Source organism: Semicossyphus pulcher, unplaced genomic scaffold (genome assembly GCF_022749685.1).
Source record: "Semicossyphus pulcher isolate SPU_LCO1_2020_fin unplaced genomic scaffold, fSemPul1.0.p SCAF_3, whole genome shotgun sequence".
Classification (NCBI taxonomy): domain Eukaryota; kingdom Metazoa; phylum Chordata; class Actinopteri; order Labriformes; family Labridae; genus Semicossyphus; species Semicossyphus pulcher.
The window spans coordinates 15,247,745-15,275,397 of NW_027211704.1; the positions used below are offsets into that span (position 1 = coordinate 15,247,745).

Consider the following 27,653-nt stretch of genomic DNA (forward strand, 5'->3'; position numbering starts at 1 on the left):
GAATGCTGAACTGTTGTAATTTTTGGGGGGATACAAGCTGAAATAGGTCTACACTTATCTCAACGAGCCTTTATATTTGTAAAACTTGAGTTGTGCCAACATTGTGCACAGATGGCAATACTTGATAATTAATATTTTAAACATTTTAAATCTTTCTTTATCAGACTGTTAGCCTTGTCCTGAGAAGATTATTTCCATTCACATTAAGTAAAAGTTCCTCTTGGATCACTTAAAGTGAGATGGTGTAAGCTTAAACACAGCTGCTGCAGCCACTAGGGATAATTATCGGATAATGGTGAATACTCACAGTCAGAGGTGGTCTACCATTAGGCAAAGGTCGGCAATTCCTTTGGGCCCCGAACTACCAGGGGCCCCATAAAACACCTAATAAACTTATGGTTAAGTATTTTTTTGCTCTTCATTTATTAATTATGGCATTCTATAAATCCATACGCTAAAATGGCATCATAATGCCTATAATTCATGAGTAACTAGTGTTTCAGCACCCCCCACCCCCCTGAGGCCCATCATCAACTTCTATCAGAGATCCAGCTGGAAAACCAAAGTAATTGATGACATGTTTTGTTGTTATTTCGGTATCTCCATAATTGACCTCCTATTGTCTTGTGTGTTATCTTCTCACTTTAGTGAAACAAGATAGAAGACAGAGGCTCATCATCAACTATCAGAGATCCTGCTGGAAAACCAAGGTAGTTGATGACAACCTATGACAGATCCTCCATGTGTATGGACAATAAAGTACATTGTTATTGTGCAGAGATCATAGTTTATGAAAATAAGATTTCACAATGAGTGCATTTGTTAAACTGTCAATATGTTTTGTTGTTTTTTCACAGATGTAGTTCCAGACAGCTGGACATTGTTGCTATGTGAAGACCAGTGAAGAAAATAAGTTAAAAGTAGGACTTTCTTAAATAAATAAGCATTGAAAAAGGCGGAGAACAACATGCCTGCGTTCACCTCCAAATTGCTGAATCAGTGTAACAGTAACACAGCCTGGGAAGCCTCATAAAGTCACTCAGCAATTTCTCAACTTTGACAAGATAGAGAAAATAAGTTAATTTTAGCCACCATAAACCAGTGCTGAAAGAAGACCGAATAAGGCTGTGGTTGGCAGTTATGACCCGGAGTGTATTTAATGAGCAGGGTGGTGATTTATTTTGAAAGAATTCCCCTTTTTGTTTCTCTCAAAAGTAAACAGTCTCACTTGAAAGACCAGACAGAGAAGATAACAGGCTAGCAAACTACCATGCCGATATGTATCTAGTTAAATCCAATACATTAAAAGACTGAAGTAAATGAACAAGTATCTTTTATCAGAAAATGTTTTTAATAAATGCTTTTAATATACAGACATCCACAGTCATATTGAGATACAGAACATAAATATTTCAGCATGAATCCTGCGAGAGTTTGATATCAAATCAATGTGAATTCTTCTATTGTTCAATATAAAGACAATACAGGCCACAGATCCACTGTTAAATTCAAATCAAAAGCATGGTTAGGGTTTGGTCCATACGTTTTTTTCCTGTTTTTTGTTTCTTAAATATTTTAACACAAATGTGTTCGACAGCTGTTTTTTATAGAATGATTTGATCGTGGTTTAACCAGTTACACAATTGTAAATTAAATTGTATTCCTAATAGTTGTTAATATGTGTAACTATTGGAGCCTGCCCAGAGATAAAATATATTAGTTTACTTTTATATAAGCTTTTTTTTGTTAGGTTTTATTTTTTATGGTTAATGTGACTGAGAAAAAGTATACTGATTGAGATGTAGATAGAAATCAAATATTGCTCGACAGTCAAGTTACATAAATATATATTTGGTAAAATGGTTTATTGAGTGCAAAATGATCAAGTAAAAAAGTAGAATAGGATTGATCTTCAGAAAGCATGATATGTTGTTAAAATAGCCGTATTTCATTATTGTTCTATAACAAAAGATGTGTGACATTAGTTTTCCAGAGTCACATGCACAGTTTCCGGTTAAAACCTGGATTTGTGGCCCTTTTCCCTCCGTTGCAGTTTCTCCCGGGCTAAAAGGCCAGTATTAGTGATGACCAGACACCAGGTTCAGATGACAGGTTTTACAGAGCAGCTTCCCTTCCAGAGGGTAGCAGCCGTGCTCATTGGGTTCAGGAGAGAGCTGGATGACACAGACCTGCCGACAGGATGAAAGACTTATTGACTGTTGGGGATTACTGGTGTGTGTGTCCGTGTGTGTATTTGCATATGAGGAGTGTAGAACGCCTACCTCACATCTGTAGCAGTTCTCGTGGTAAGAGCGTCCCAGACATTCAACATTATAGCTGTCAGTACCGTCTTCTTTTGGAATGATGAGCTGGTTGCAGGCGTTACACTTTGGAGCGTACTTCCTTTATTGACAATATTTTAAAGAAAAAAATATTGGACAGGACAAATTAATTTGTTTCAAAGCTTTACACAAGGCAACATTATAATGAGATTTCAAATTAATTTTCCATATCAAACTTTTAACACAAAAACCTCTGAGGTGGATTATGAGCAGGATTTACCTGTAATAATCCGGGAGGCAATACACTTCTCCGACTTCTCCCTGAGCAAACGGTTGCTCTCCAATTTGCTGTTTACATGTTGCACAGGTGAAACAGGTGAGATGGTACGCTCGCTCCAGTGCACGGATCACATTGTCTGTGATGGACTCCCCACAGGCCCAGCAGAGCTCCAGACTGGACTAAGAGACAGAAATACACAGTTAGTAAATGAACATATTTGAACAGCATTGATATCATCCTGCAGTGGAGGTGCTGTTGATTCTACCTGGTAGCAGTCCTCACAGAGGGGGATCCCTGCCTTGTTGTAGTAATGTTTCCCAGCAAGGGGACTGTGACAAGATCGACACTGGAAGCAGCCGTCATGGTACGTCCTGTTTAAGGCGTCTATCGCAGGTTCAGAAAGAGCCACTGGTTTCCGACAGAAGCCGCACACCTCTGCGTTGTACACAAAGCATGTTATAATAATGTGTGTACTGTCAAACAGCTTAAAGCCTGAGTGGTGAAAGTGTAAATAGAGATCATGTTACCTTTACTCTCAGCGCTCGTGTCTTGTCCAGTTTTAGGGATCCCAAGGGATGGTTCATCTTGTTTCAACCCACTAGATGGTGTGCTTGTTTCTACCTTAAATGTAAAGCACAATGCTCACGTGAAACTTCACTTTAAAGATGAAGGAAAAGAGCAGTTTTTAATGTTACAGGCTGAAACATGAGTCATCAAACAGGATCAGGAGTGAGGTACACTAAATCTGCTTTTTACGGTGTTAAAGATTAGTTACAAGTGATGCTAAATGATAATTCTGCTTCTGCCCTTTGAAAACAATTGGTTATAGATACCAACATCCCTCTACTGCTTTTAATGAGCAGAAACTGACTAATCATACAAATGCTGATTTTCCTTGTACTGTTTCATCTTAAAAAAATTGAATCTTTTTTGCTTATTATTATTATAAGTTGAGTCAGAATCACAAGCTAGCTCCTCCAATGGAGATATTTACAGTCTCTGTATTACAAGTTTTAACTCGAGACCCTGTTATATTTTCCGAACTCTCCTCCTGCACAGAGATGAGGCTGTAATGATGAGAACTAAACGCTTCTCGTAGAGGTATCAACAGTTTGAAAAGTGCTCTGTTTCTGAGGGAAAAATGTGAACAGTTCATCAGGTTTTTTTGATCATCTTGCCATATCTAAAGGACAGCTGTTTCTTTGTTCTTAATGTGCTTTACAGATGATTCTTTACAAACGCTGCACAACATAATCCAGTGTCTGTTAGGGTTGTGGAAAGATGTAATCCGTCACTGTGGGAAATGACTGGTCTACTTTAAGTGAAAAATTGGGATCTGGGGTTTGCAACAGTAAATGATAGCGAACATTTAGACTCAGATTAATATTGATTTAGCAAGAGAGGTCTGCATACTGCTTTGTTGTTAGGTGTCCCCTGTCCTGAGGTCAGAGGTCGGGAGAGAGGCGTCTGGGCTGGAGGAGCTGGTGGAAGTGCTGATTCTTTGGAGAGTGATGTTCCCAGAGATGAAGGCAGAACAGGAGCAGCAGGAGGAGGAGGAGGAGGGAAGAGCTCTGTTTGGCAAGAAAATGTCACTTTTTAGCTACTTAGACAGAAAATGATTTTACATATAAATGTTCCTGAATGTCCCCCCGGGGATTAATAAAGTATTTCTGATTCTGATTAAATTTACACTAAGTTAAGGGAGGAAACTCAACTTGAATGTTCATAAAATGGAAGTAAAATATGATCAACTGAAGCAGCTGTTCTAACCTGATAGTATTTTAGTGTTTCCAACCTGATAGCACACAACACTTCCTGAATTCAGTGAGTGTAAGAAGAGGGATTCGGATGTAAAGAAAGGACTCCAAAAGCGTAGCATTGCACTCCTGCTACTTGGTCAGATTCACAATGGACAGCTTTAAAATACATCACGAGATAGGCAGAGGAACCAGATAAAACACACACTCTTCTTCTCCTTTCCAAAACCTGGCCTCTACATTATCTTTAATGCAGCTTCTGTAGCAGAGGCTAACATGGCTAATGTAGCCTCCAGATGCTAGCTTCAAGGAGAGATGAAGAGGTCTAGTTTGCCAAATGTTTCTTCACTTTTTTTATTTTCAACTTTTGTTCAGTGTTCAGCCTCAACCCACACTGACTCAAATGACATCATTTGAGTCAACAACTCCTAGTGTTATCAGACGTGTTGCACTTAAGCTATAACATGTCATCTGTATCTAGGGAGGGGCCCAAGAAGAGAAATAACCTCAACATGGGATTTAAAAGGTTGTGGAAGGACCGGTTCTTAACATATGAAAAAGGTGAGCCAGCCCAAACATCGGTTACGTGTAGGGTCAATGTTTGAATATAATTCAGGTAATGTAAGTGCTCTATTTTGCATTAAATCCAAGATGAAGTACATATAGTGTTATGTCTACCTGCAGCACCTCTGTTGTCTTCTCTTCCTCTGCCGGCTCCAGGTTGTGCAGGTTTCGGGCTCTGAGGGTCTGAAGCTCGGGTCGAGGCCGCAGCACGAGTCCGGCCTTTACCGTCTACACCGCCGTGAGACTCGGACTGTGAGGGGTCGTCTTTCTTCTGTCTGAGGGCAGGGATGCTGTCACTGGGGCTGACTCGCACAGCGGTGTGCTGCTTCTCTCTGGCCGGGGCACTGTGGGCTTGGAGGGCCGGCTTCTGCTGTGTCAGAGTGGCTCGATGGGGAGACGCCAGAGTGATGAAGACGGAGGACACCATCCTCTTTGGTGGAGCCGCTGATGCCATGACTGTATAAACACACTTACAGCCTGACAGGAGGACAGAATGATTGTTATCTACAGCAAGATTGAATGTTTTACAGTCCTGTTTAAAGTGACAAGCTTACAACACAGTTTGATGGATCTTTTTAAAGCACAGCAGTTAAAAAAACACAACATTTTTATCCCCTTTATCTCAATAATATTGTATCTAAGTGTAAACGCCCTCAAAGTCAACTTTGTGGGAGTGCTCACTCTCACTTTAGAGGTAAATTCACACACTCACAGCTCTCATTACCCATAATCATTGGTTTTAGAAGCACAAATCTGAATCCTCTGTTTCCTTTAAACCCACCCTTTCTGCCTGCGAGCTGCCATTACATACCTGTAAACTTTTCTTCTCTCCTTCCCTGTTCTGTATCTTCAAAACGTCTGGTTTGTTTTCCCTCCTGTGAGCTGCCACAGAGAGAAGGCTTCACTCCGGCAGAGAGGGTGACTATCAGCACAAGGCCACTCCTTTTCCTCCCGAACCTCCCTCCCTCTCTCCCCGACTCGCTCGGCCGTCGACCCCTCCTCCTCCTCTGGCTGAATGACAATACCACCTCCCCTCCCAACCGTAAAAGGTGAACATTTAATCTCGGGCAAAGAGCGGTAAAAAACATGACACATTCATCTACTATGTAAACTTGGCAAGCACACACACACACACACACATACACACAGACACACTCATACAGGCATGTGTGCAGACAAACACACAAAAGAAAGTCATGCAAGTGTTGGGCAATCGAACCAAGAGCTCACAGTCAGACTTTGTACAGATGCACTCACAGTATCATAAAGTCTGATGAGCTTTTTGCCCTTAAGGGGGCAAACAACCAACTCCCACTTTATCTTTTTACATGTCAGCAGGATGTGACTGTACTTGCCCTTTTCCTCCACTACTCTATCTTTTTCTCTCCGCCTTATTGTTCTGTCAGCTCCTATGTTCCCTACCTCCCTCATCAACTCTGCCTCCTTTTTTCTTCTCCCTCTTTCCTTCCTCCCTTCCCCCCAAACTACATTATATCCCTTTAGCCTTGACTCATTATCAGTGTCACATGGCGTTGCTTCCATTTGTGTCTGATGCTATGTGGTGGACTGCATCAGACTCTCCTAAAGCCACAGCAAAGAAGCAGCGGTGTTACAGTGCAATGAATCAGGGCATTGTGCAACAGGAGATATTGGTTTATTAGAAGAGGAGGAGGGGAGGGGGCAGTGAGTGATGTCTGCGAGAGGCTATGAAAAAGCTGCTTTGTTGTGTTTGCTGCTCTCCACCAGAGTGAGTCCAGGCACTATCGGGTCTGCCGATCAGCAAATGTTGTGGTAAGTTTCTGCATCCAAACCTTGTGAGGTTCTGCTCCACCAGAAAGAGCCAAACATGGAAGATGTGAAGTTTAAAGTGTCGGATGAAAACTTCCCCGATCGATTTGGGTCAGCGTGAAAAAGTGAGGCAGGAATGTGCGAGAGAGGGCGAACAGGAGACCGAGATGAGGAGAGTGATGGGGGTCTCTGTTGTTCCAGCTCTGTGGAAAGGAATGCTGCAGTGATGTCACGGCTGCAGGAGGGAGCATGCCTACTGATGACACAATCCCCAGACCTCCAAGCTCCGCCCACCCCCCCCAAAAAAACAGCCCAAATCCTCATTAAACCCTCTGAACCTCTTCACTGCTTCTACTGCATGACTTTTCATTTTTCTAAACCAAACATCACAGGAAGTTTTACTTTCATTATAAGCTGTAACTTTTGGGGGCGAGCGGGAAACAATGGAAGGAGAATGGAGGGAAATGAAGGAAAGGGAAGAGGAAGAAACAAGATGAGGGACAATGAAGAAACAAGGAGATGGACGAAACAATGAAAACTGCTTTACATAAAAATTGCCTTACTTTACCCAAATATTTCTGCTTATAGATAACTTGACTGCTTTGAAAAATGGAGCACTTCAGCCATGAGCAGGAGGAACTTTGAGGGACAGATAAAAAAGAAAATGAGCAATCTGACTTTGCTAAAAGGACCATGCCCCCAAAATGCTGCATCCTACATTTCCCATAATGCATAAGATGCTTAATTTCATGAAGCCCTCATGCCTCTTACATGCCAGATCAAATCACAGAATTATTTAATCTGCAGTTGTATAATAACTATACACTTTAAAACTGCTGAGCAGTGTTTCTCACAGTGAGTGAACTGATCCTCATGTGTAAACGTGGTGGACTGCCCCTTTAATTAGCAACATATGGTCACCGTCAGTGGGCCAGTGGGTGCTAATGTGGCATCCTGATGATTACCATCTAAAAATGTGCACGCCCTCCTGACCAGTCCCTCTGCTGTTCATTCATAGAGGAAGTGAGTGTTCATGAATAGCTGTGTGGATCTTCTTAAAAAGTAGAATTAATAAATAACAAGTGCATCAAAGACCTCCTTAATTAAAGCAATGTTATTAGATACATTAAATCCTGTAGTGTGTTGTACTTGTGAAAGTATTCACCCTCAATAATCACATTTAAGACAGAATATCTCTTCACTTTTAATCCAAACAAGCAGCCTGAGAACTTGATTCAGCTACTTTAAGTTCATAAGACAGATTAGGGAAACATCAAATATATAGTGTAATGTATTTGGTAGAAGCATGAATATGTTCCTGCAGCCACATCTTTGAATATGTTACGGCCACTATGAAAGGGCGCAGATATTTACTGGATGTCTGACTTGTATATCTTACATGATGGAGTTACTTTGTTACCAGTAAATAGGACAAATGCTCATGAAATCATTAAAAATAGTTGTCATATCATTATTTTTTAAATGATTACCATTTATTTAACACATTTGGGTTGGAGACATAATGTGCTCTTGGTGTGGAGAAGGGGAATATACAAAGAGACACTTTAGCTCTGAACTCGAAATATCTCTATCTTGACGTGCTACATTAAAATGCTTTGCTGCACGTTGTGGACAATTTGGGAAACATGGAAGTTCATTAGCATCAACACTCCCCACTGAACTCATATTATGAACAACAAGGCACCCTCGTGTGACCATCATCAGAATTGTAGGACTTTGCTTCATGAACACAATTCAACACTAATAAAACACATAAAGAAACTAAATGTTGCCTCGTGGCCAGCAGATGTCCTACTACAACCTTTGTTTGACTGCAGCTTTGTAGTAAAGCTGAGTTCATCAAACTTCATTCATTCAATGGCGTTCATTTTACATTTCATCTTTAACGTGTTTTATTTTAACGTCACACATTGTGCAGGTGCATAGATAGATTCCTGCAGTTTATGCAGCAGGCTGTCTTGTTTAGAGAGCTGCAGCGCCACCCAGTGGCCACAGGTTGTGAGAGAGAGCAGCTGCAGAGGGAGATCTCCTGCTGAAAGAGGCTCAGCCAACATTTGACTTCTCAGCCAAGAGTGAAGTGGACAACCTCAGATTTCAGCTGATGAAGTGCAGGGCCAACCTGAAGAAAGCTAACGGCGATCTGAAGCTGCAGAACTACAAGAACCAAGACCTTCAAGTGCAGCTGAAGAAGACCAAGGAAGAGAATAAGGCCCTTCAGAAGAAGAACGAGGCAATGAAGGTAGAGGTCTTCATTGTCAAGCAGCTGAGAGTGATGGCTGAGAATGACGTTGAGAAGATTGATCATCGCCTGAAGGAGCAGCTCGCTGGAGAGGTGGAGGCTCTCTCAAAGGGAAAACAGCTGGAGAGCGATCTTCACTTTGAGAGGGCTGAAGCTCAGAAGCTGAAGAAAGAGCTCAACGAGATGGAGGAAGCTCTTCTAAAGCAAAAGGAGGAAGCCAAGAAGGCTGTGGAGAAATCCCAGCTGTCCCATCAAGTTGAGCTGGAGGAATGCAGAGCCGAGAACAAGATCATCTCGTCTGCACTGAAAGAGACAAAAGACCTGCTGGAGACTCAGCAGCAGGAGAAGAGCCACCTCCAGGAGGAGATAGAGAGATCCAGAGCCTCCTGTCTCTCTAAACTCGACGACCAGAAACGCAAGAACAAGAAGCTGACGTCCGCTCTGAAGGAGGCTGAGAAGGAGCTGGACAGACAACGCCAGTGGAAGGAGGGGAAGTCAACCCTCCTTCAGGCCACAGAAGGCCTCAAGAAGACCCTGCGGGAGAAGGAGCAGTAGTGGAAGGAGAAGGAGAGCTCCCTGAGGTCCCAGCTGACAGACCTGCAGAGACGGGAGAGTGAGAGGATGATGAAGGAAAGCTTCTTCTCGGGCCTCAACCTCTTTTAAAGAGAGCGTGGGCTGCTTCCAACGTGCTCAAAATTAATAATAAGCATAAAATAAAAAAATTAAATTAATGTTATGTTGTTGGTCGCCTGTTGTTGAGAATATAAAGTTGCATTAAAGTGAGGAGTAAATGTAATCCCTCACCAGTGTCTCTCAGGTGCATTATGAAGTGCTGAACCGTTAGTACTTTTTAAGTTCATAAATCATATCAGTCAGATAACCGTGTGGATCTTCTTAATGAGCTTAGGACAATTAATACATAAAAAGTGCATCAAAAATGTTCTTTAATAAAGCAACAAGTTCAAGTTACATTTAATCTCTGACTGATTAGAGTCTGTTTTTATATACTTTCAAATACTAAATATTTTGACCTGCCTTCATCCTCTGCTGAGGTAGCTGGAACCTTATTCAGACCTCTTAAATTGCTTTGTTATAATGCAGCTTGTCCCTTTTCATTTTTCCTTTACTTGAAGCATGAAAACAGCGCCACATTTAGAAATGCTAAAGCTCCTAATCATCCATTAAAGACAAAGATGGTGCAAATTTACAAAGTCTTCCTTAGATTTCAAAAAAGGCAATAACAGCAATTTAATAATAATCCTTTAATGTTTTAGTATTAATATCAACATTGGCGTCTTGACATTCGAGGTAGTCGCTGGTACATGAGGCAGATTTCAGGTGCAACATCAGCTGTGATCTGATGATGATTTCCTGTTGTGATCACTTGTTCTGTGACTGGAGCTGTGTTCAGATTTGCTCACTTGTGTGTCATCTTCCTGAAAAAATGAAGCATGACAATTATTTATCACCTGCAATTTCCAAATGACTTAAATCTACAAAGAAGTTACACGATGAAAGTTGAGTCAGAATTGTTGCTGAAGTGCAATATATTTAAAGAAATGATTGACACAGACCTCTAACACAGCCTGCAGCAGGTCCCAAGAGGGCAGCAGGCAGACGGCTTCGCCCAGGAAGGTGATGAGCACATGGAGGACATCGGACCAGTCGCCCACAGTCAGCATGAGCACCAGCAGGGATCCCAGTCGCAGCACTACAGAGTGCAGGAGGGCCTCTGGACCGGCATGCCGATTCTGATCCTCTGTGCAAAATGATTTTAAAAGGTTATGATGTGTAACTGTGACATGATACCAGCTTGTTTTGGAGGACTTGGGTTGTGTTTTTGCTAGCATTTTTAAGGTTTTGTTATGTGTCCTTTATATATTGTTGTTATGAACAAGGTCTTATTTTATTGCCTGTTTTATCGTGGTGCACTGGTAAACAGACTAACCTCCTTATGTGCATTAATAAAGTTATCTAATCCAAGTTTTTTTTCCATCCAAAGGCCCCGTTTTCATTCCCCAAACACTTAGTCTCACAATCACCTTGAATATAAAACACCAACATGGTGTAGCAGAGAGTCAGTGGAGTCCACAACTTAAGAGCATCCTTCTGGGACAGGAAGTGGTCGTAAACCGTAGTGGTGGAGGCCACAGTGGCGAGAGCGAAGAACACGACAACCACTCTTTGCAGTGAAGCCAGTAAGGTGTGTCCGGAGGTCAGCAGGCTGATGCATTTCCCACAGTACCGCTCGGTGCTGTGTAGTGGGTAGAGTCTGGCCACATGAAGCCACAGACTGTGGCTGACACTTGCCAGTGCCCAGCTTAGAGCAGCTGCCAGGAACAAGCTGAGGGTGCTGTGTGGAGCCCCCTGATGGAGAAAGACCATAGTGCAGGAGAGGCCACAGCCCAGGGAGAACTGACACTGGATCAGGAGCAGGTCCAGGCCTCTGCCACTGGCATCCTGAGATCAGAGCGACACAGAGGGGTGGATGAAACAGCTCAGATCAGTGTTAGAAAGATGTATATGTTGGACACAATAACAAATATGGATGTGTTCGATGTACTCACCTGTCCTGCTGATACCCAGGCAGAAACAGCCCTGAGAGAAAACTCCAGCACAATCAGCGAGGAGACCCTCGAGCCCACCTGAGACAGGACGACCGCCAGAGACCAGAACTGGAGAGCTGATCTCCAGTTCCATCTCAGGTGATTGACAGGTGAGGGTGACCTCTGTTTGCTTTCAGTTTCAGCTTCAGAGTCACTGTGTGGGAATACATTTTAGACAATGAATACAGCTGAAAAAAAAAAAAAGACGTTGTTTCTTACGTTTTATAGATTAAACTCACCTGCATGTTTGAATGAAGTAGTAAACTCTCATCAAACTGCAGAGCACTGACACTGCACATGCACCGACAAGGCCTACAACAAACACAGCCACAAAAAAGAGTTAGTATTTAAAGACACTACTTGCCACAGAAGTTATCATGTTTTTCTAAAAGGAACAAAAATTTACCCACCTTGAAAAAAGCTGTCTATTGGGTTTGAGGTAAAAGGCGTCCATTCAGGCGTTCCCAGAATCCAGGAGAAGGGGGAAAACATTTTTGTTTGCTACAATCTCTCACTCATGCTGCGTCCATCCAAGAACCTGATCAGAAACTTTAAGAGTCCCGTGGGCCAAACTGTCACTAACATTTAGTTTCCCCCGCTGATCAGGAGCGTGTGAGCGTCATGTTTCAAAGGTCAAATGTGATTTGATTGTGTTTACAAGTTCAATCAAATCCTGATTAAAGAGGCTGAAAATTCTCTAAAAAAAGATGATAGGGCTCACAGAGCAATCAGACACCTTTTGATAAGGTCAAAATCAAGTCACACTTTGCTTACAATGCATTTTAGATATCTTGTATTTCAAAGATGCAGCACTCAAGTCCAAGAAAATACAAAAAAAGTTTATTTACTACATATACAAAAAATGTCTTTATTTCTATTATTTATTGCGGTTCAAAGGCTTAAAGTACCCGTCGGTTAAATTTGTGTACATAAAAACTTCACATCAAATGGCATTCTTGGCTTCAAGTACCAGTAGTTCATATCTCAGTACATAAAGGCATTTTCATCAGATGTACCTCTTTACATTTAACAGAGAAGGCAACTTGAATTATGCATTAAACTGTGACAATTACAGCAGCTAAACCAGACCATGTAAAACAGAGGTTATCCCTTTAGGTAATCTGCAGTCCATTTGAAAGCAAGCCAGCCATATGATCTCTTATTGCATCTTTGCAATGAACCGGCCCGCCGACACGGCTTGCAAATACACCATTTGAGGTATTAAGGCAAAATCAGAAGGTTCATGAACAGCTTCATATCAGAGATTAAAAATCTGATAGGAACTCCTGAAATGTTTGTTAGAGTCTGTGCATCATGTGTCCGTCAGTGTTCTTGCTTCAGAAAGAAGGAGTCTCACTTTAAGGAAGAGTTTGTCCCTTGTGTCTGTAGTAAATACGAAGCTTAAGCTAGCAGCTGTTAGCTTAGTATAAAGACTGTAAACATTAAGAAGCAGCTAGCCTAGCTCTGCGGTAGCAAAATCCAATTGTAAGCACCTCTAAACCTCACATCTGAATAGGCTATATCTTGTTTAATCTGTACAAAAAATGCTGCAATGACAATATTTAATTTGTTATTATGGACTGCAGTTCTTCCAGCAACCCAGCGGAGACGGAAGTTAGCATCACAGCCAAGAAGCAGTCTGGCTTTCTTGTACAGATTTAAGCTGTGAGGTAAAATGTGTGAGGGAGCTTTAAAAGGTGCTGGTAGGTGGTCTTTTACCACAGAACTAAACCAGGGAAGCAGTTTCCTTGTTTCCAGTCTTTATGCTCGGCTAAGCTAACCCGCTGTTAGCTTTAGCTGCATATCATTCATGAAAGCATTATAAATCTTCTCATCTAACTTCTGCTTTAAATTTCGTGTTTCATTAATTGATGGACCACTTCAATATCCACAACTGAGTCCGGTCCTGTCAATCAAACACTGTAGATTGGAGTGTTTTAGCTCCTCCCCTGGCTCTGGTTGTCCTTCACTGTCTGCCTCATCAGATCCCAGAACAGCATGCTGAGCACAGTGTGCGGGGCCAAACGCAGGAAGACAGGGCCCATGCCTTTATACAACCCCAGCAGGCCTTCAGCTTGGCACACCTTCAGCATACAGTCTGAAAATCCATGATACAGACGCCCCTGGAAGGCAAACAAGAAAGTCTTCAGTGCATTCAGCTAGAAAACTTCCTCTTACAGCTGCTTTTAAGCCATTTGAGTAGAAAAAAAGGGGTCACATAAACTCACCCTATGAGACTCATCCACCGGCTGGTTGTAGAGACGTGTGCTAATGACATCAAACGGTGTCATAGTGATCGACACGGCAACACCACTGATCATGGCAGCTATCAAAGCCGTGAGCCAGCTGTTTGGACTGAACCACTGATAGAAATGAGAGACACAGATAATGAACTTAGTTTGACTTTTGGCTGCCAACATGACAGCAGTTGTTCTCTTACACGTGCTGTAAAAATGTCAGCTGTTTAGCACATCTACCTGGGAACGTGACACCCAGTCCTTGGCCGAGGTGAAGGTTGCCAGCTGAGCAGCTGATCCTACCATGACTCGAGGCACGGCCCCGTTCACGCCCCTCCACAGGCCAATTACTCCTTCTCTTCTATAGATGGTAGCAAAGGCGTCAGACGCCCCCTGAAATAGAAGAAAACAAAGGCAATGGTGGGTTGGAAGGAGAAGATAATAGTACTTAATGATGCAGTGTATGTTTTTCTATCATGTGGTGGTATATACTGTGCTGTTTTCTTGTCCTTTTAAGGATGAATTTATTTCTGTATTACACCAAAATATATATCTCTATCAGTGGTGAAATGTCATTTAGTACACTTACTTTAGTACAACACCCCTCAAATTAAGTATTTTCCTTCTATACAACTTTATACTTCTACTTCAGTACTTCAGATAGAATTTAACAGATGTTACTACAAATTAAAGACATTGGACAAGCAAACAGGTGTTTTTAATCACTCTGGTTAGACTCGTTGGCAGGTGTAGGTTGGATGTAACTATAATGTGAAGTCTGCCAAACTCAGCGTGGTAATTATAATAATAACAACAACAGGATGTCCTGCTGGAAAACCAATAGAAAGGTGAGGCAGCTGTCAATCAAGCACAGTTCCAACACACCCGTACAGTCTTAAAAAGAAGTCTACTTAAACAGCACAAGTGAAAATACCTGTGTGGATGGATGATGGGTGGGGGTTTGAATATAAATGATATGATTACTGTATAAAAATGGATACATTATCATAATTCAACTACAGAACAGAACTATAAGTAGATAGCGCTGCCTTAACCTTTAATGTAAAAATGCTGCTTGTCCTTTCATGTATCCTGTAATGATGGATCAATAATATCAACACTTGGATGGTGCACTCAGCTGAATGAGGGCTTCATTTTGATAGTGGATTATTCTGCTCATACTTGCATGATTCAATTAAATTGTGACTTTACAGCTTTAACTTATATTGAAGTATGTTTACATTTTGGTACGACCCTTTTAACGAGGGTGAATCACCTGTGTAGATGGTATGAAATATATTTTTAAGTCTTATTTTATCTTACCAGATGGTTATGTTGGTGGCCCACAGCTATGGCTTCCATACTCTGAGCCTGTAGATGGGTCTTCACCTACAAAGAAAACACAGTACATAAGATTAAATATGCATCAGGACTGTTCAAGCTACTGTACAAAACATTATCTACATACAGAAAAAACAGACTTGTCACTCTGTGAGGGGTCACCTGGCGTGGGTCACATGACTCAGACTTTGCCAGGAACAATCCTCATTGATTCATTTCCACTGAACCTTAATGACCAAACTGCTTCATAATTTATAGCACGCACAAACCCAAGATGCCTCTCTTGATCTCACACATAGTGTCAATAAAATAACCTTCACTCTCTGCCAGCAGCACAAAGCGAGGAGCCACGAGATACTGTATGTAGTGTCTTGTATATTTTTGGCAGCAGAGGGGAGGTGGAAACAACGTGCAGGGTATATTTAGTGACCTAGATCTACACAAACATGTCATCAAACTATATTTTCTTTCCATGACGAGGCAAAGGGTCAGATTGTTTTTAATGTATTGATTGACAGCTGAACAGCACCACTTCTGGAGTACACGCAGAGGACATAGACACACGGGGCAGTGAAAACAGAGACAGGATATTTGAGACGGGTGTTAATGTCAGAAAAGATAAACACTATGACTTGTGTTTTTATAGATGCACATTAAATGTGTCAAGCCGAGTGGGACCCGGACGTGTGGACCGATGGATACTAGACATTTGTGATGCTCATCAGTCTGGACAGGAAATGGTTCAGTCAGCTTATAGTAACATTGTTTTGCTGTCTTTAAAACTCCATGTAATAAAATGAGGTGTAACCTAAGACGAACCTGATTCTAGCACACACGGCCATGTACTGTCAGTTTGCCTCCAAGCCTTCCGACTGGACAAAAATAGATGAGGGAAACTTGAGACGCCTTTGAAACTGAGCTGGTGTGTTTTCACGTCTCTGTTTGTGTTCAGGCCAAACGCGGATGCTTTTTTAGTGTGCTGTTTGAATTTTTAGTCTTCTAATTTTCCTTTTTCACATCAGGAAAATTGTGACACCCTTCAGTTAGGAAACTGCTTTTACCATTTACACTATCTTTATTAAGCTTCCCCTTCATCCTTTTCTTTAGTGGCTCAAAAAAAGTTATAATTAAAGGATAGATTCACATTTTTCATCTTCAAACCACACCTGAATGTGGCTTGTTTGTGGCTGTATATTTTCCTCTTGTTCGTACTGGTTTTTCACACTCCAAATAGACAAACCAAGTAAGAATGTTCCATATTGAGAGTGTTTTAAGTTTCCTTTGTGTGTCACTATTTCTGCTCTTAAGTTAAACAAGGAAACAGAACAAATGGTAAGATTAAACTCAAAAAGAGGCGGCCGCTTGATTTGACTAACTCAGACTAATAAAGCCTCATACAGTATAAGCTCTGTTGAACTTGAAAGCTGTAGATTTTGAACCCCATTGCTGCACTGGAGTCATGTCAGGAAAGAACCCCAGTGCCAGTTTTAAAGGAGGAATGATTACAGCCTCCAAAAAGCTGTTCCAATACACACGAGCAAGTGTGCGAGTAAATGTGACACTATCCTTTACTGTCCAATAGTGACTGATATTGTTGAACTCTGAACACCTCTTGCTGCACAATGTTACACAAGCGCTGTAGAGTGCAAATAATTATGTAACCATATACGCTTCAAAAGTTCCTGTTGCAGATCTGTGTAAAGAGCTGATGCAGCGTTTGTGTTGTGTTACTGTAGGGTAGAACTTCAGGGAGGGTGAGTGAAGGGTTCGTCATCGAGGAATAAAACATAGTCTGATATTTGATCACACATGTGTGAGTGTTGACCTTAAAAGAGCTGTAGGGTGTGTTTGCATTATAAGAACGCTCTGCTGCAGCCTCTTGAATAATATATGTGATGCTGCCTCTGAGACAATTATCTGTATCGTCTTTCCACATTAGCGGTCTTTCGTCAATCGCTCATTCGTTAATTAACTCATTTGGTTTTCTTTAACATGCGTGTGTGGTTGAGTGTAACACAATCCAATGATACTCCTTCAATGGCACATCGGACATCATTTTCTTTGGGGTTTAATTCCCACCTGGGGTCCTGCGATGAGGGGTTGCAAGTAGATAACACTTTGTATCTGGGGGTCACAAGATGAAACATAACACAAAAACAAAGCAACTTAAACTCACCAGGTATGCAGGAGAGGCAATGAAGGCACCCATTGCCCCGGCCACGGCCCCTGACAGCAGACTCCCCCCGTGGTACGAGGTGACCCCCAGAGCCTCGCAGTAGGAGTAGGAGCCCAGCCTCACCCCGTTCATCACACCCTGGTACATCAGCCCCACTGAGAGCCCCTTCTGCAGGCCCCGCAGCCCATCTGTGCGGCCTACCACCCACAGGGCCTGCAGGACTCCTCTGTAGTGTCTCTGGTAGGACCCCCGAGCACGCAGCTCTCCCTGCAGCTGCAGACGGGTCTTAACCACCTCCAGGGGATTGGTGAACACACAGGCGGCGCAGCAGGCGAGAGCACCGAGGGCAAAGTCCAGAGGAGGCCAGACGGCTTGAGGGGGCGACGAGGGGTCGAAGACACTGCGGGGGACAGTGGACACAGTGGACGACATCCTGTGGGGAGGTTGGGCACCAAAAGCAGACTCTTCTGGTGTTTTCAGCAGGCGAGCGGTGGTCATCCCTGAGAGGTGAACTTCACAGTTTATTCAGTTAGTCCCTGTGGTGACTCCTTGTCCTTCTTGTCCTGGCTTGTTAGGGAACAGGGAGGGTGTGTTGTGCTTGAAACAGGACAGAGAAGTCGGAAACGAATCGGCTTTTGAGATGATAACTGATTCAATATCTGTCTGGCATGTTTCTCCTGTGATACTGCAGGTCGATGTGCCCTTTTGGTGTCTTTCAGTGGCTTCTGTTAGCTGCCTTTACTGTCAGTCCGTTCAAAGGAGGCACCATCTGCAAGAGAAGGATCATGTTTGAATAAACCCCATTTATCTGTAAGGTTCAGGTGTGTGTCCAAAGGCTCTGCCCTACATATCAGGACAATCAGTCTAATGAAAGACTGAAAGGAGCCCTGCTGGAATGAAAAACATTCAGGGTTGAGCTCCTCACATGACACATGCTTCAAACCTGTCAGAAACATTTCCTGCTGTCTGACTGTAATGTCCCAGCATGCAGAAATGTAACACTACAGCTACAAAGAGAAATAAAATCAGCTTCTTTAAACACTTAATCAAACATCAAATGATGCATCTTAAAGAGCAGGATATCTAACACAAACACCACCTGACCCTGACATGAACCAGTTACACTCTTCTCCAGTCAGATTCATTCAAACAAACACACAACTGCACAAAGAAGCACAGAACAAGTACCGGAGGCTAACAGTCTCAAATAGAAAACTCCTCTCACAAGCCTTTGTTAAACTTAGAAAATATCTCTTTGGTTTGGTCGCTTCATTGAGAACTCACAGTGTTCAGTGGTCCTCCTGTGCAGCTCCATTCTTCCTCTCTCCCCCATCATTGTAAACATGTGTCCTCAGCACATTCATTGTACCAGTCTCCTCCCCCCGACTCGTTTCACAGCCAATATGGTTTCTGTCCTGTCTGCCACATCACCATATCCCCGAGTCTGCACCAATCAGAAGGCTCTGCTGTAAACGGCCCCTGCTCTGGGCCAATAGGAGCTCTCTGGGTAAAAGGTTATAGTTGGTCAAAGAGGGGGGGTGGAGTGTCTGAGGGACAGGAGAGCAAGGATCAAAGCGGACTGAGTAAGGGAGCGAAACAAGGTCAATCCGTGAAATACAGTACCGATAATCTCAGAAATAAAACAAACAAACCCTCTCTCCTCTGATTTACTTCAGTACTATAACATTTATAATTTTTATTTATTTATTTTTCCTCCAGAAGTGTATGTTTTGGGGATTTTTTAAGTAATATAATGTATTTATTAAACAGGAAAAAATATTGTATGGATCTGTTTAAAATAAATAAAATGCTCAAAACTATGTATCTTGAAGTTTGTTGGTAATAAATTATATTTAGAAACAATGATGCTACTTTTAGTTCAGATGACTCATCCATGTGTCCATTCATTTTCGTGCTGTATTCAAAACAGCCACCAGAGGGCGCTCGTCTGTCTCTGAATTAAGAAATGAAATGCAATAGAGTAAATTCATGTTTCATCTTGGGGAAAAAATCAGAAGAGAATCTAATCTCAAGATCAGAGGGCAACTGTTTAGGGGTTATGGCTTTGTTCCTTTGGAGATGAATACGCGTCAGGCCCATAGACTGTATAAAAAGATATACAGATATACATATCTATATATACAGTCATTGGTCAGGCCCAGTTGGCACTAAGTTGTCTATGAGAACAGACTGGAACAGAAGGAAAATGTTGTCATTTGAATCTTACAACATAAATACCTTTTGGTGAAATTATTTCACTTTTTTAATACAAACTGTTAAAATGTAGAAATCACCAAAACGGAGTCATTTAAATGGCTGCTTTGAATGTCCCTCTTTTTTTGGGGTCATTATAATCTTTGCAATAAAAATTCTGACAAAAACGTTAAAGGAATAATTTTAAATATAAAAATTCAAGTAAACTAAAAAATAAGTGAAGTGAAGTTGAATTAATTAAATTCAGAAAACTTGAACACCCAGAATCTCTAGTTGGATGGGTATGTCAGTTTTGGCCAATCAGAAGAGCCATCTTTATAAGTAGTGCCATTTAACAGAGGCAGTACTCTTGCACAACAGGTGTTCTGCTTTTTTTTGTTTTGTTTAATTGAATATATTTTTTTGTGTTTGTCCCGGCTGAATGTACCCCACATAAGTGAGTGAAATGTGACTGAAATGATCACATCATACGGGATGGACAGAGATTCCAGGTCATTGAACTAGACATGTCGGTTGACTGGATGTTATGTGGAAAAATGGCAGACAAAGGTGTATTTTAGTTGAAGGGAAAAACGCATTAATTCACCCATTTCCTATACATTTTTTAATATATACAATTTGTTATTTGGTATGAGGTTAAAGATGAAACATTAACATGAACAATAAAATAGAACACATCTTTGTCGCACCCATGTTGTTCCCAGATGTTGACTTTAAACTCATGAACAGAAAGAAGTCTGAAGAACAACTTCCCAGCTCGTGCAATGTGAATGTGTAATAGCTTGGCCATCAAGATTCGGTTCAATTACACTGGACAAAGCAGTAGCATCCAATGTGAAGCATCCACATCTTTTGAGTTGGTCATAACCACTTGGATGCCGTCTTAAATGCTAACAAGAAGTTGGAATAATGAATATACAACCACTCAGACAAAAGCCATGAAGATCAGGTTTGAACTTGCACACCATATTTTAGGTGCATGAGATAAACAAAACGAAATTAAGAGCAAAGTGATTTTTTTGTCACCTTTTTACCATAAAGTGACCAACTGAATTCAATTAACTTAAACACATACTTATAAAAAAAATAAAAGCAACTGACATTAACATGGCTCACTAAAAATAAGATTTTATGCAGTGAGATGTTGGATATATTGCTGGATTGCTGTTATACATTGAACAAAAAGGATGCCATACATCAGTTTGGCCACATTTTTTAACATTCTGTTCTCATTCGATTACTTAAAATGATATATATTCCTTTATTTGAAATAACTGAAATTCAAGCCAACAAAATAAGATATGATTTTCAAAGTAAAATATTTTAATGCTCTATTATTTAGGTATTTACAATAAGTATTGAGAAGAGAGTAAATCCAACCATTTGGTTTTAGGTTGCTTATAAAATTGAAATAATTCCGGCCTTTCTTTGCACGCACACTTCTCATCCCCAGTGCGTATAGACTCAAAGTTCATGCTCAGAAATCAAAGTTAGTCTACACATCTTGATTTCAGTGAATCATCAGCTGAAAAAGATCGTGATAGGACCAAAAGCTCACACCAGCTACGAGTGAACCTCTGCTGAGATTTTGTAAACCAAAATAGGCGACTTTCGAAAGATAAAACACAAACACACACAATCAAGGAACTTAAAGACTGACAGAGGAGACATGGAGGCCTTTATTGTTAAACTATGTTTATAGTACAGTGCCACATCTCTCACCGACCATGGCCCCTGACACACATTAGTCAACAACTTTTAACCACCACCGTGCACACAAAACACACACACATACACACACTCACACCGTTTTCAATGTAAACATTGCAGGCTTAAAGAGTGATACAAAAAGCAAGGTAGTCTTCATCTGATCCTGTTACTGGGTCCGTTCTTCACGAGTCCCTCTCTTTCAAGAGTTCAGAGGAGGCCGACACAGAAAAACAGAAATGTTGTTGTTTGGTTGATCACCTTTTTGGGAACAACAACAAAAAAAAGTCCTGTTCTCTTTAATCACTGCAGTCACAAACACACAAACACACAGTCAGGAGTCTCATTCAATCAAATGTTTTATCAAAGTGTAGTTAAAGTGTTTTATTTTGAAAGCTTGCAGTAGGCAGAAGGGAGAATAGTGATTTTCTGAAGTGGAACATCTAACAATGATTATGTTCTTTTCCCATACTTCTCTCTATAGGAAAAAGGCCTTGTGTGTCATTTCCCTTGTGCGGTCACAGGGTGAGGCGTCTGTCTTCCCAATCCTGCCTGGAGCTGCATTACCTTTTAGCGCGTACAAAGTACAAGGCGTTGGTTTTAGGGTAATACTTCACATTCTGTTTTTTGTCCATGAGGCCCCCGAAAATGATGAGCTCTCCCCGGCCCTGTACCACTGTGTGAAGGCTGGTCTCGGGTGGCCCTGTGACCGCAGCAGGAGTCCCGTTCCCATAAACTCTCCAGGACACCACCCCGGCGGATTTGGCCCGGGACACATCCAGCACGTACATCTGCATGGGCTTGCAGTTGAGGGACTGGTACAGCGGTTTCCCCACGTTCAGGCTCTGAGGCGGGTGATGGCCGAGACGCCGTGCGATAGGTGGGATAGCATGTCCATCAGCTCCTGCAGCCTGTGGAGGACTGGAGGATGATGACGGAGGGGTTCCAGGAGGACCTGCACCTCCTCCTCCACTGCTTCCTCCTGCAGTAGAAGCCCCCTGTGTCTGAAGGGAAGACGATGACGATGAAGACGGTAAAGATGAGGAAGATTTGTTTTTCACTGCCTCCAGACCTCGTCGTAAGGCAGCGGGGGAGACTGCTCCTGGAGGAGTGCGGGGAGAGCCTGAAGGAGGAGTATGCAGGCCGTTGGTGCTTGGCACCTCAGGGTGGTGGGTGGAAGAGGGGGGGGAATCCCAGCCATAGTCTGTTGAGGCAGGCGGGTGTGGGCGGGAGGGAGGAGACGCAGCCTGGGCTGGGCTGGTCCGGGGTGACGGGGAGGAACCGTTTAATAACGGGGGGAGTGGAGGAAGAGGAGGGCTGTCCGGGCCTTGTGAAGGAGACTGCTGTTGGGACGAGGATGGGCTTCCATCTCTGGCACTTCCTCTGGCTGAGGGCCGAGGTCTCAACGTGCCCCAGCGACCATTAACACACGGAGCCTCTTCAACGGCTCCCAGGACGACACCGGCAGCCCCGCTCCGAACAGGAGACTGAGAGCGCAGGGAAGGCGGTTCTGGGCCCAGAGGGGCGGGTGTGGCACTTATGGGGGAGGGCCGGGAGTTAAGACTCGGGCTAAGTGGTGCACGACCAGATGGAGCCTGTGAGAAAACCACCACACACTGGCCCACCTTAAGATAAAAGGACAAGAATAGACACAAAGAGACACATGAGTTATCAATTTAATTTTTAACTTACAGACATGAAGAATAAGACACAGAGCTACAACAAACACTCACCCTACAAGCCGGGTGACACCACAGCTCCGGGGCCCCATGGTCCTCGTTTTCTACCTGCAGCTGCTGCCACCTCCACGGAGGTGCATTCATGTGGAGGAGCCAGGCATCTTTAAGGAGCTTTAACAGACAAGAGAACAGGGTAAGTCAAAACTATCACTTGTAGTCATTAGGAACATTTGTTGAGTGAATGACCAACAACAAAGAACTTACTGCATTAGGGCCACCACAGCCTCCCAAGATGAGCAACGTCTGATCATCAATCACAATCTAAAAGGAAAACATTAAAAAGATGTTTTTTTTATTTTATACAAGAAAACCAGGTAACGGTTTCCAGCTAGAAGTCCCAGACAGCACGGTTCTTGGAAACGGGAAAGCGTCAGAACTCTAGCAACACTATTGAAATAACTTCATCATCAGAATTATCTGGACCTTGGAACAGATTATTTGGTCTAGCGAGAATGTTGACGCAGTCTTACTTGTGATTGGCCGCCACGTGGGTGTGGCGATGGGCCTGATATGGGTGGTTTGGACCAGGACCACTGCTCCAGATCTAGAACCCAGACTTCATTACTCCTGTAGAGAGGGCAAAAACATGGTGAGGTGTGACTGCAAAAGATAATATTCACTAATACAGTGCAAAGGCTTAACTTTGTTTTGGACAAAATGTCACTACATCCATTTTGATGAAGGAGTGTTGGTAGGGGGGTCTTAATCTCTCACTGGTCAACGTGCATCAGATTTATCAACTGAGATGTGTCCAGCTCTTCTACCAGCCTGTCTTCAGACGGTATAATGGCTCTTGTGTAACTTTTGCTCCAAGATGTCAAGTTCATTTTCTCCTGTTTTACGTGCATAACTACAGTGAATGTATACTGAGTTATAGGAGAGGTAACTTTATCACCAAAGTCAATCATACACTCACAATCACCTAGTTGCATTTTTACTGTCTAGGAATGATCTATTCTGAAACTTAATGCTGTTATCTTTTCTGTATTTTCAAAATGAAAAAGTTGCACATTTTACTTTCAATTTATGCAGCTCAGTTCTGGATAATATCGATACAGTAGTATTCTTACATTTGACGAGCGCCTAGTGATCCCCCAAACACCACCATGGTGTTTCCAATCACAGAGGAAGAGTGACCAGCCATGGGTGGAGGACCATGCGTTGTTACTATACAATTCCACCTGAGACAACAGAAGAAAATATTAAACACAAAAAGGGAGAAGAAGAAAGTAAGAGGTTCAACTGCACAAAGTTTCAAGCTGCCATAAACTACAGCCTTTCACTCCTACTACACAAGAGTCTCTCACCAGTTCTTCGAAGGAGAGTAGGTGTGGATTTCATCAAAAAACCTTTCTGGTTGGTGCAGTGGATATGGGCTTGGGCGAGTCCATCCCCCAAACAGCACCAACAGATCTTTGTGCATCACTAGTGTCGCTCCAGCTTTAGGAGATGGATAAGAGCCTGAAAAAGGAAAGGGAACATATTTTAGCCTAATAAGCTCATGTTTACATTTATACTAAAAAACAAAAAGACACCAAAATATGTTTCAGCAAATACATTTATGTCTTTGACTAATCACTTTCAAGATGACTCCCACTTAAGTGAAAATGGATAAACAGAAAAGAAGCAATTTATGGGCAATTTTAACATTATTCTTTCAATGATAAAAGTCATCAGCAGATTCATTGATAATAAAGTAATATTGTAAGTTGTTACAGCCCTTCAAGAATCACATGGACATACTTCTTTTGTTAAGCTAATGCTCCTTACACAGGTGATATACATAGACCTCTGCCTGTTAATCCTTAGCATGCAACATAAAAGGGACAATAAGATCAAAAGTTTACAGCAATAAATGAGTGTAGACATGTTAAACCATTTCACTACAGTCGTATTTCATCAGAGCTACTTTTTTTTATTACCACCTCCTCAAATACTGTGTGCTCAGCTGCTGCTGCTGCTGCTGCTGCTGAGCATCTGACTACTATATTCACTAATGTAGTTCACCCTCCCACAGTTACATAAGCCCTATGTGAAGTTACTTTTTTACCAGCGCTCAATGTCGTTAAAAAAGCCCTGACTCCTGTTTCCTGTGAGCCTTTACTGCCCGTCTCTGGTCCATACCTGAGGCTAAAGGGCGAATCCACTCCTTGCTGTTGAGGTCAAGTCTCCACAGATCATTGAAGGCAGCATTGCAGCTACTCTGAGTGCAACCCCCAAACACATACATGGACTGGTTTGAGTCATAGTAACATGCACCTGCAACACAGAAAATGAAAAATTAACCACAGCTTAATGGCACATTATAGCAATTTTTCCCTCAATTTTTCCCTGTTGTTTTTTTTTAATCAAGAGCAACAACAGTAAGAATAGTGCATAGTTCTGCCAAGTCAATAGTGAATAGGAGGCAACTCTAAATCTTTTGTCATAGTTGTAAACAGTACAGTTGTATTACCTCCCATGATCTATAAAATTGTGATTGATTAAGCATCAACATTAGAATAAACTCTGAGGCAATAGTCCTTTCACTTGAGTAAATGTAGCACCATCATTTCATACTGGACATGTGTGAACTGATCCAATATTTCTCGAAAATCACTGCATTTTTTATTATTGCTCAAGAGCAAATTATCAGAAACATTTCTGTTCAACATGTAAGGTTGGTGATAAAAGGTTCGCCTCAGCTTAAAAGTATAACATTAATGTATTGCTTTCACAAGACTAAATCTTTCTTAAGTATTTTATTTTTGAAATCCATCAGACAACAAAATTGATTAAGTGTCCGATGTTGCACTCTTCATGAATCACTACTCTTACAAAGGCCAGAAGCCCTTTTATCTACTGAACACTGCACTCATGATGTGATCCACAGCTAAGACTGCATTTAAACATTTTGACATGTCACGTGCAAAACCTGAAGTTCTGTGTTTTTCAACACAGACTTCATAACATGCAATTCATATAGACACAAGTATTGCGGCATATACTGACTGTGTGAGAAGCGCTGAGTGATGGGGGTGCCTGGATATGGGTACGTTCGACTTTCCCACTGGATATTTCCCTCCTGCACAGCTCTCAAGAAACCATGGTAGCACTGGTAAGCAACACCTAGTTCGGATAAAATATTAGTAGGCAACCGGTCAACTCAACTCATAGTATACTTCCCACTCATTCCCACTGTGACCAGTCCACCTTTGATGTAGTTCTGTATATGATTATGTAAAACATGTATGTAAATTAGAGCCGTACCTTTAATAAGACGATACCATTGCTTACAAACAAGCGCAGCAGTCTTGTGCTCCTGGTAAGGTGAGAGAAAGGAGAGAATATATTCCAGAACTTCCTCTGGCAACTCCACCATTGTTCTCCCTTCACCTTTGGCACCACTGTCCATGTTCCCTTCTTGTCGGCAGGACCCCATATTTGCCTCTCCTTCCTCCGTTATCCCGGCAGGCTCTGAACTATCGTCCTCTGTATCCATGGCAACAAAGCATCCATCCTCATTGTCAGGGGAGCGGGACATTATTGTCTGTTGAGACATGAGAAGATTTGCTAATAATACAAGCTCTGATGTTTATGATGTTCAGGAGCATGTGTACCATCAGCTATAATTAGCTACAATGAAGCAGTGACTAAAATTGGCCCTGATTTCTAAAAGACTTTTCAACTGCCCTATATTTGCTTTTTGGATATGAGCAGCTCAAATTTAACGAGGATGAAGCCTTAACAAACTAGAGGAGAGCATGTCCCATCAAAGAAACCCAATGACACTGCAAAGTTGTAACCACAATAGAATTGAAGTGGCAGTTAACGCTCACCAATTTTAACTGTAACATCCATTGTCTGAAACGGGTGGTGCCCTTTCTTTAGACTTAGCAGTTGGCCCCTCCATATAGCACGTCCCTATTATATCGTTAGCTACATTCACTGGCTGTCGTTAGCCATCACAGAGTAAAGGAAATGCCGGATTGCTAGTGCTAATTACTTCGTAAAGCTAGCTACCTAGGAAAGAACAAGATACTTGTGATACGTCATACAGTCAAACGACGGATGGCTTATGCTACAAAACGCTATTTTACTGACGAACCGGCGAGTAACAGCTGCGTGTTTCTGAATTTAACGGTTGTTCCGTGGAGAATATATGCTAGCACCGGCTAACGCTAACTAACTGATCACAAGCATTCAGCTATCGTTAGCTGACATCAATGAATCTTTAGCTAGCGATATATAATCATTGATAACGCATTTTCTTTCACATCCTTCGGCTTCACGAAGTAAGAAAACCCTCCACTTCTTGTGTATCTGAATGACACGACATCCTCTAGTTTCGGCTAATGTTACATCCCATTACTAGCTAGCGAGTTAGCTGACATCTTCATTCTTGTCTACTGCTGATAATCTTTGCTAACGTTAGCTTGAGCACAGGCTATGTGCAGTAATTAACTAGCGTTAGCTCCTCGATGGTCAGATACTTTCCCACATAAATGTTGTCAATTTCACTCATTAACTGTTGCAGCATTTGTATTACCGTTGTTTTTGGACGTGGTCTTTGAGGTGTCCGAGTGTGTATCTTTCCTCTCCTTCCCCCCGGTATCAGCTCCGGAGGTTCCTCTGCAGCCTCCGAACAGTCGCCATCTTCCGCTCAGTGAACAGCGTCCTCCGCAGCACAGCGACGCTGTAGCAGCCGCTGACTGTCTGTGGT

The 27,653-nt window shown here is 42.2% G+C and overlaps 4 protein-coding genes across 4 annotated transcripts; all 4 read right to left on the minus strand.

Moving 5' to 3' along the window:
• Positions 1–1,345: 1,345 nt before the first annotated feature.
• Positions 1,346–5,782, minus strand: fblim1 (filamin binding LIM protein 1). Its single transcript, XM_069678408.1, has 8 exons — positions 5,695–5,782; positions 4,998–5,360; positions 3,976–4,133; positions 3,090–3,183; positions 2,828–2,997; positions 2,563–2,741; positions 2,283–2,403; positions 1,346–2,189 (listed from the first exon to the last, which is right to left on the minus strand). The coding sequence occupies exons 2-8, from the start codon at positions 5,335–5,337 to the stop codon at positions 2,079–2,081; spliced, it is 1,173 nt and encodes a 390-aa protein (XP_069534509.1). The 5' UTR covers positions 5,338–5,360; positions 5,695–5,782; the 3' UTR covers positions 1,346–2,078.
• A 4,495-nt stretch (positions 5,783–10,277) lies between these two features.
• Positions 10,278–11,823, minus strand: LOC138606137 (transmembrane protein 82-like). The gene is made up of 5 exons (XM_069678600.1): positions 11,777–11,823; positions 11,499–11,691; positions 10,974–11,391; positions 10,506–10,690; positions 10,278–10,367 (listed from the first exon to the last, which is right to left on the minus strand). The coding sequence occupies exons 1-5, from the start codon at positions 11,806–11,808 to the stop codon at positions 10,278–10,280; spliced, it is 918 nt and encodes a 305-aa protein (XP_069534701.1). The 5' UTR covers positions 11,809–11,823.
• A 582-nt stretch (positions 11,824–12,405) lies between these two features.
• slc25a34 (solute carrier family 25 member 34) lies at positions 12,406–18,663 on the minus strand. Its single transcript, XM_069678596.1, has 6 exons — positions 18,576–18,663; positions 17,292–18,060; positions 15,098–15,163; positions 14,015–14,167; positions 13,766–13,900; positions 12,406–13,660 (listed from the first exon to the last, which is right to left on the minus strand). Exons 2-6 carry the CDS (start codon positions 17,787–17,789, stop codon positions 13,475–13,477), a joined length of 1,038 nt encoding a protein of 345 aa, XP_069534697.1. The 5' UTR covers positions 17,790–18,060; positions 18,576–18,663; the 3' UTR covers positions 12,406–13,474.
• A 2,450-nt stretch (positions 18,664–21,113) lies between these two features.
• Positions 21,114–27,603, minus strand: fbxo42 (F-box protein 42). Its single transcript, XM_069678199.1, has 10 exons — positions 27,480–27,603; positions 26,201–26,480; positions 25,943–26,059; positions 25,076–25,210; positions 24,259–24,412; positions 24,022–24,132; positions 23,422–23,518; positions 23,156–23,212; positions 22,946–23,062; positions 21,114–22,837 (listed from the first exon to the last, which is right to left on the minus strand). Exons 2-10 carry the CDS (start codon positions 26,472–26,474, stop codon positions 21,776–21,778), a joined length of 2,124 nt encoding a protein of 707 aa, XP_069534300.1. The 5' UTR covers positions 26,475–26,480; positions 27,480–27,603; the 3' UTR covers positions 21,114–21,775.
• Between the last annotated feature and the right edge of the window lie 50 nt (positions 27,604–27,653).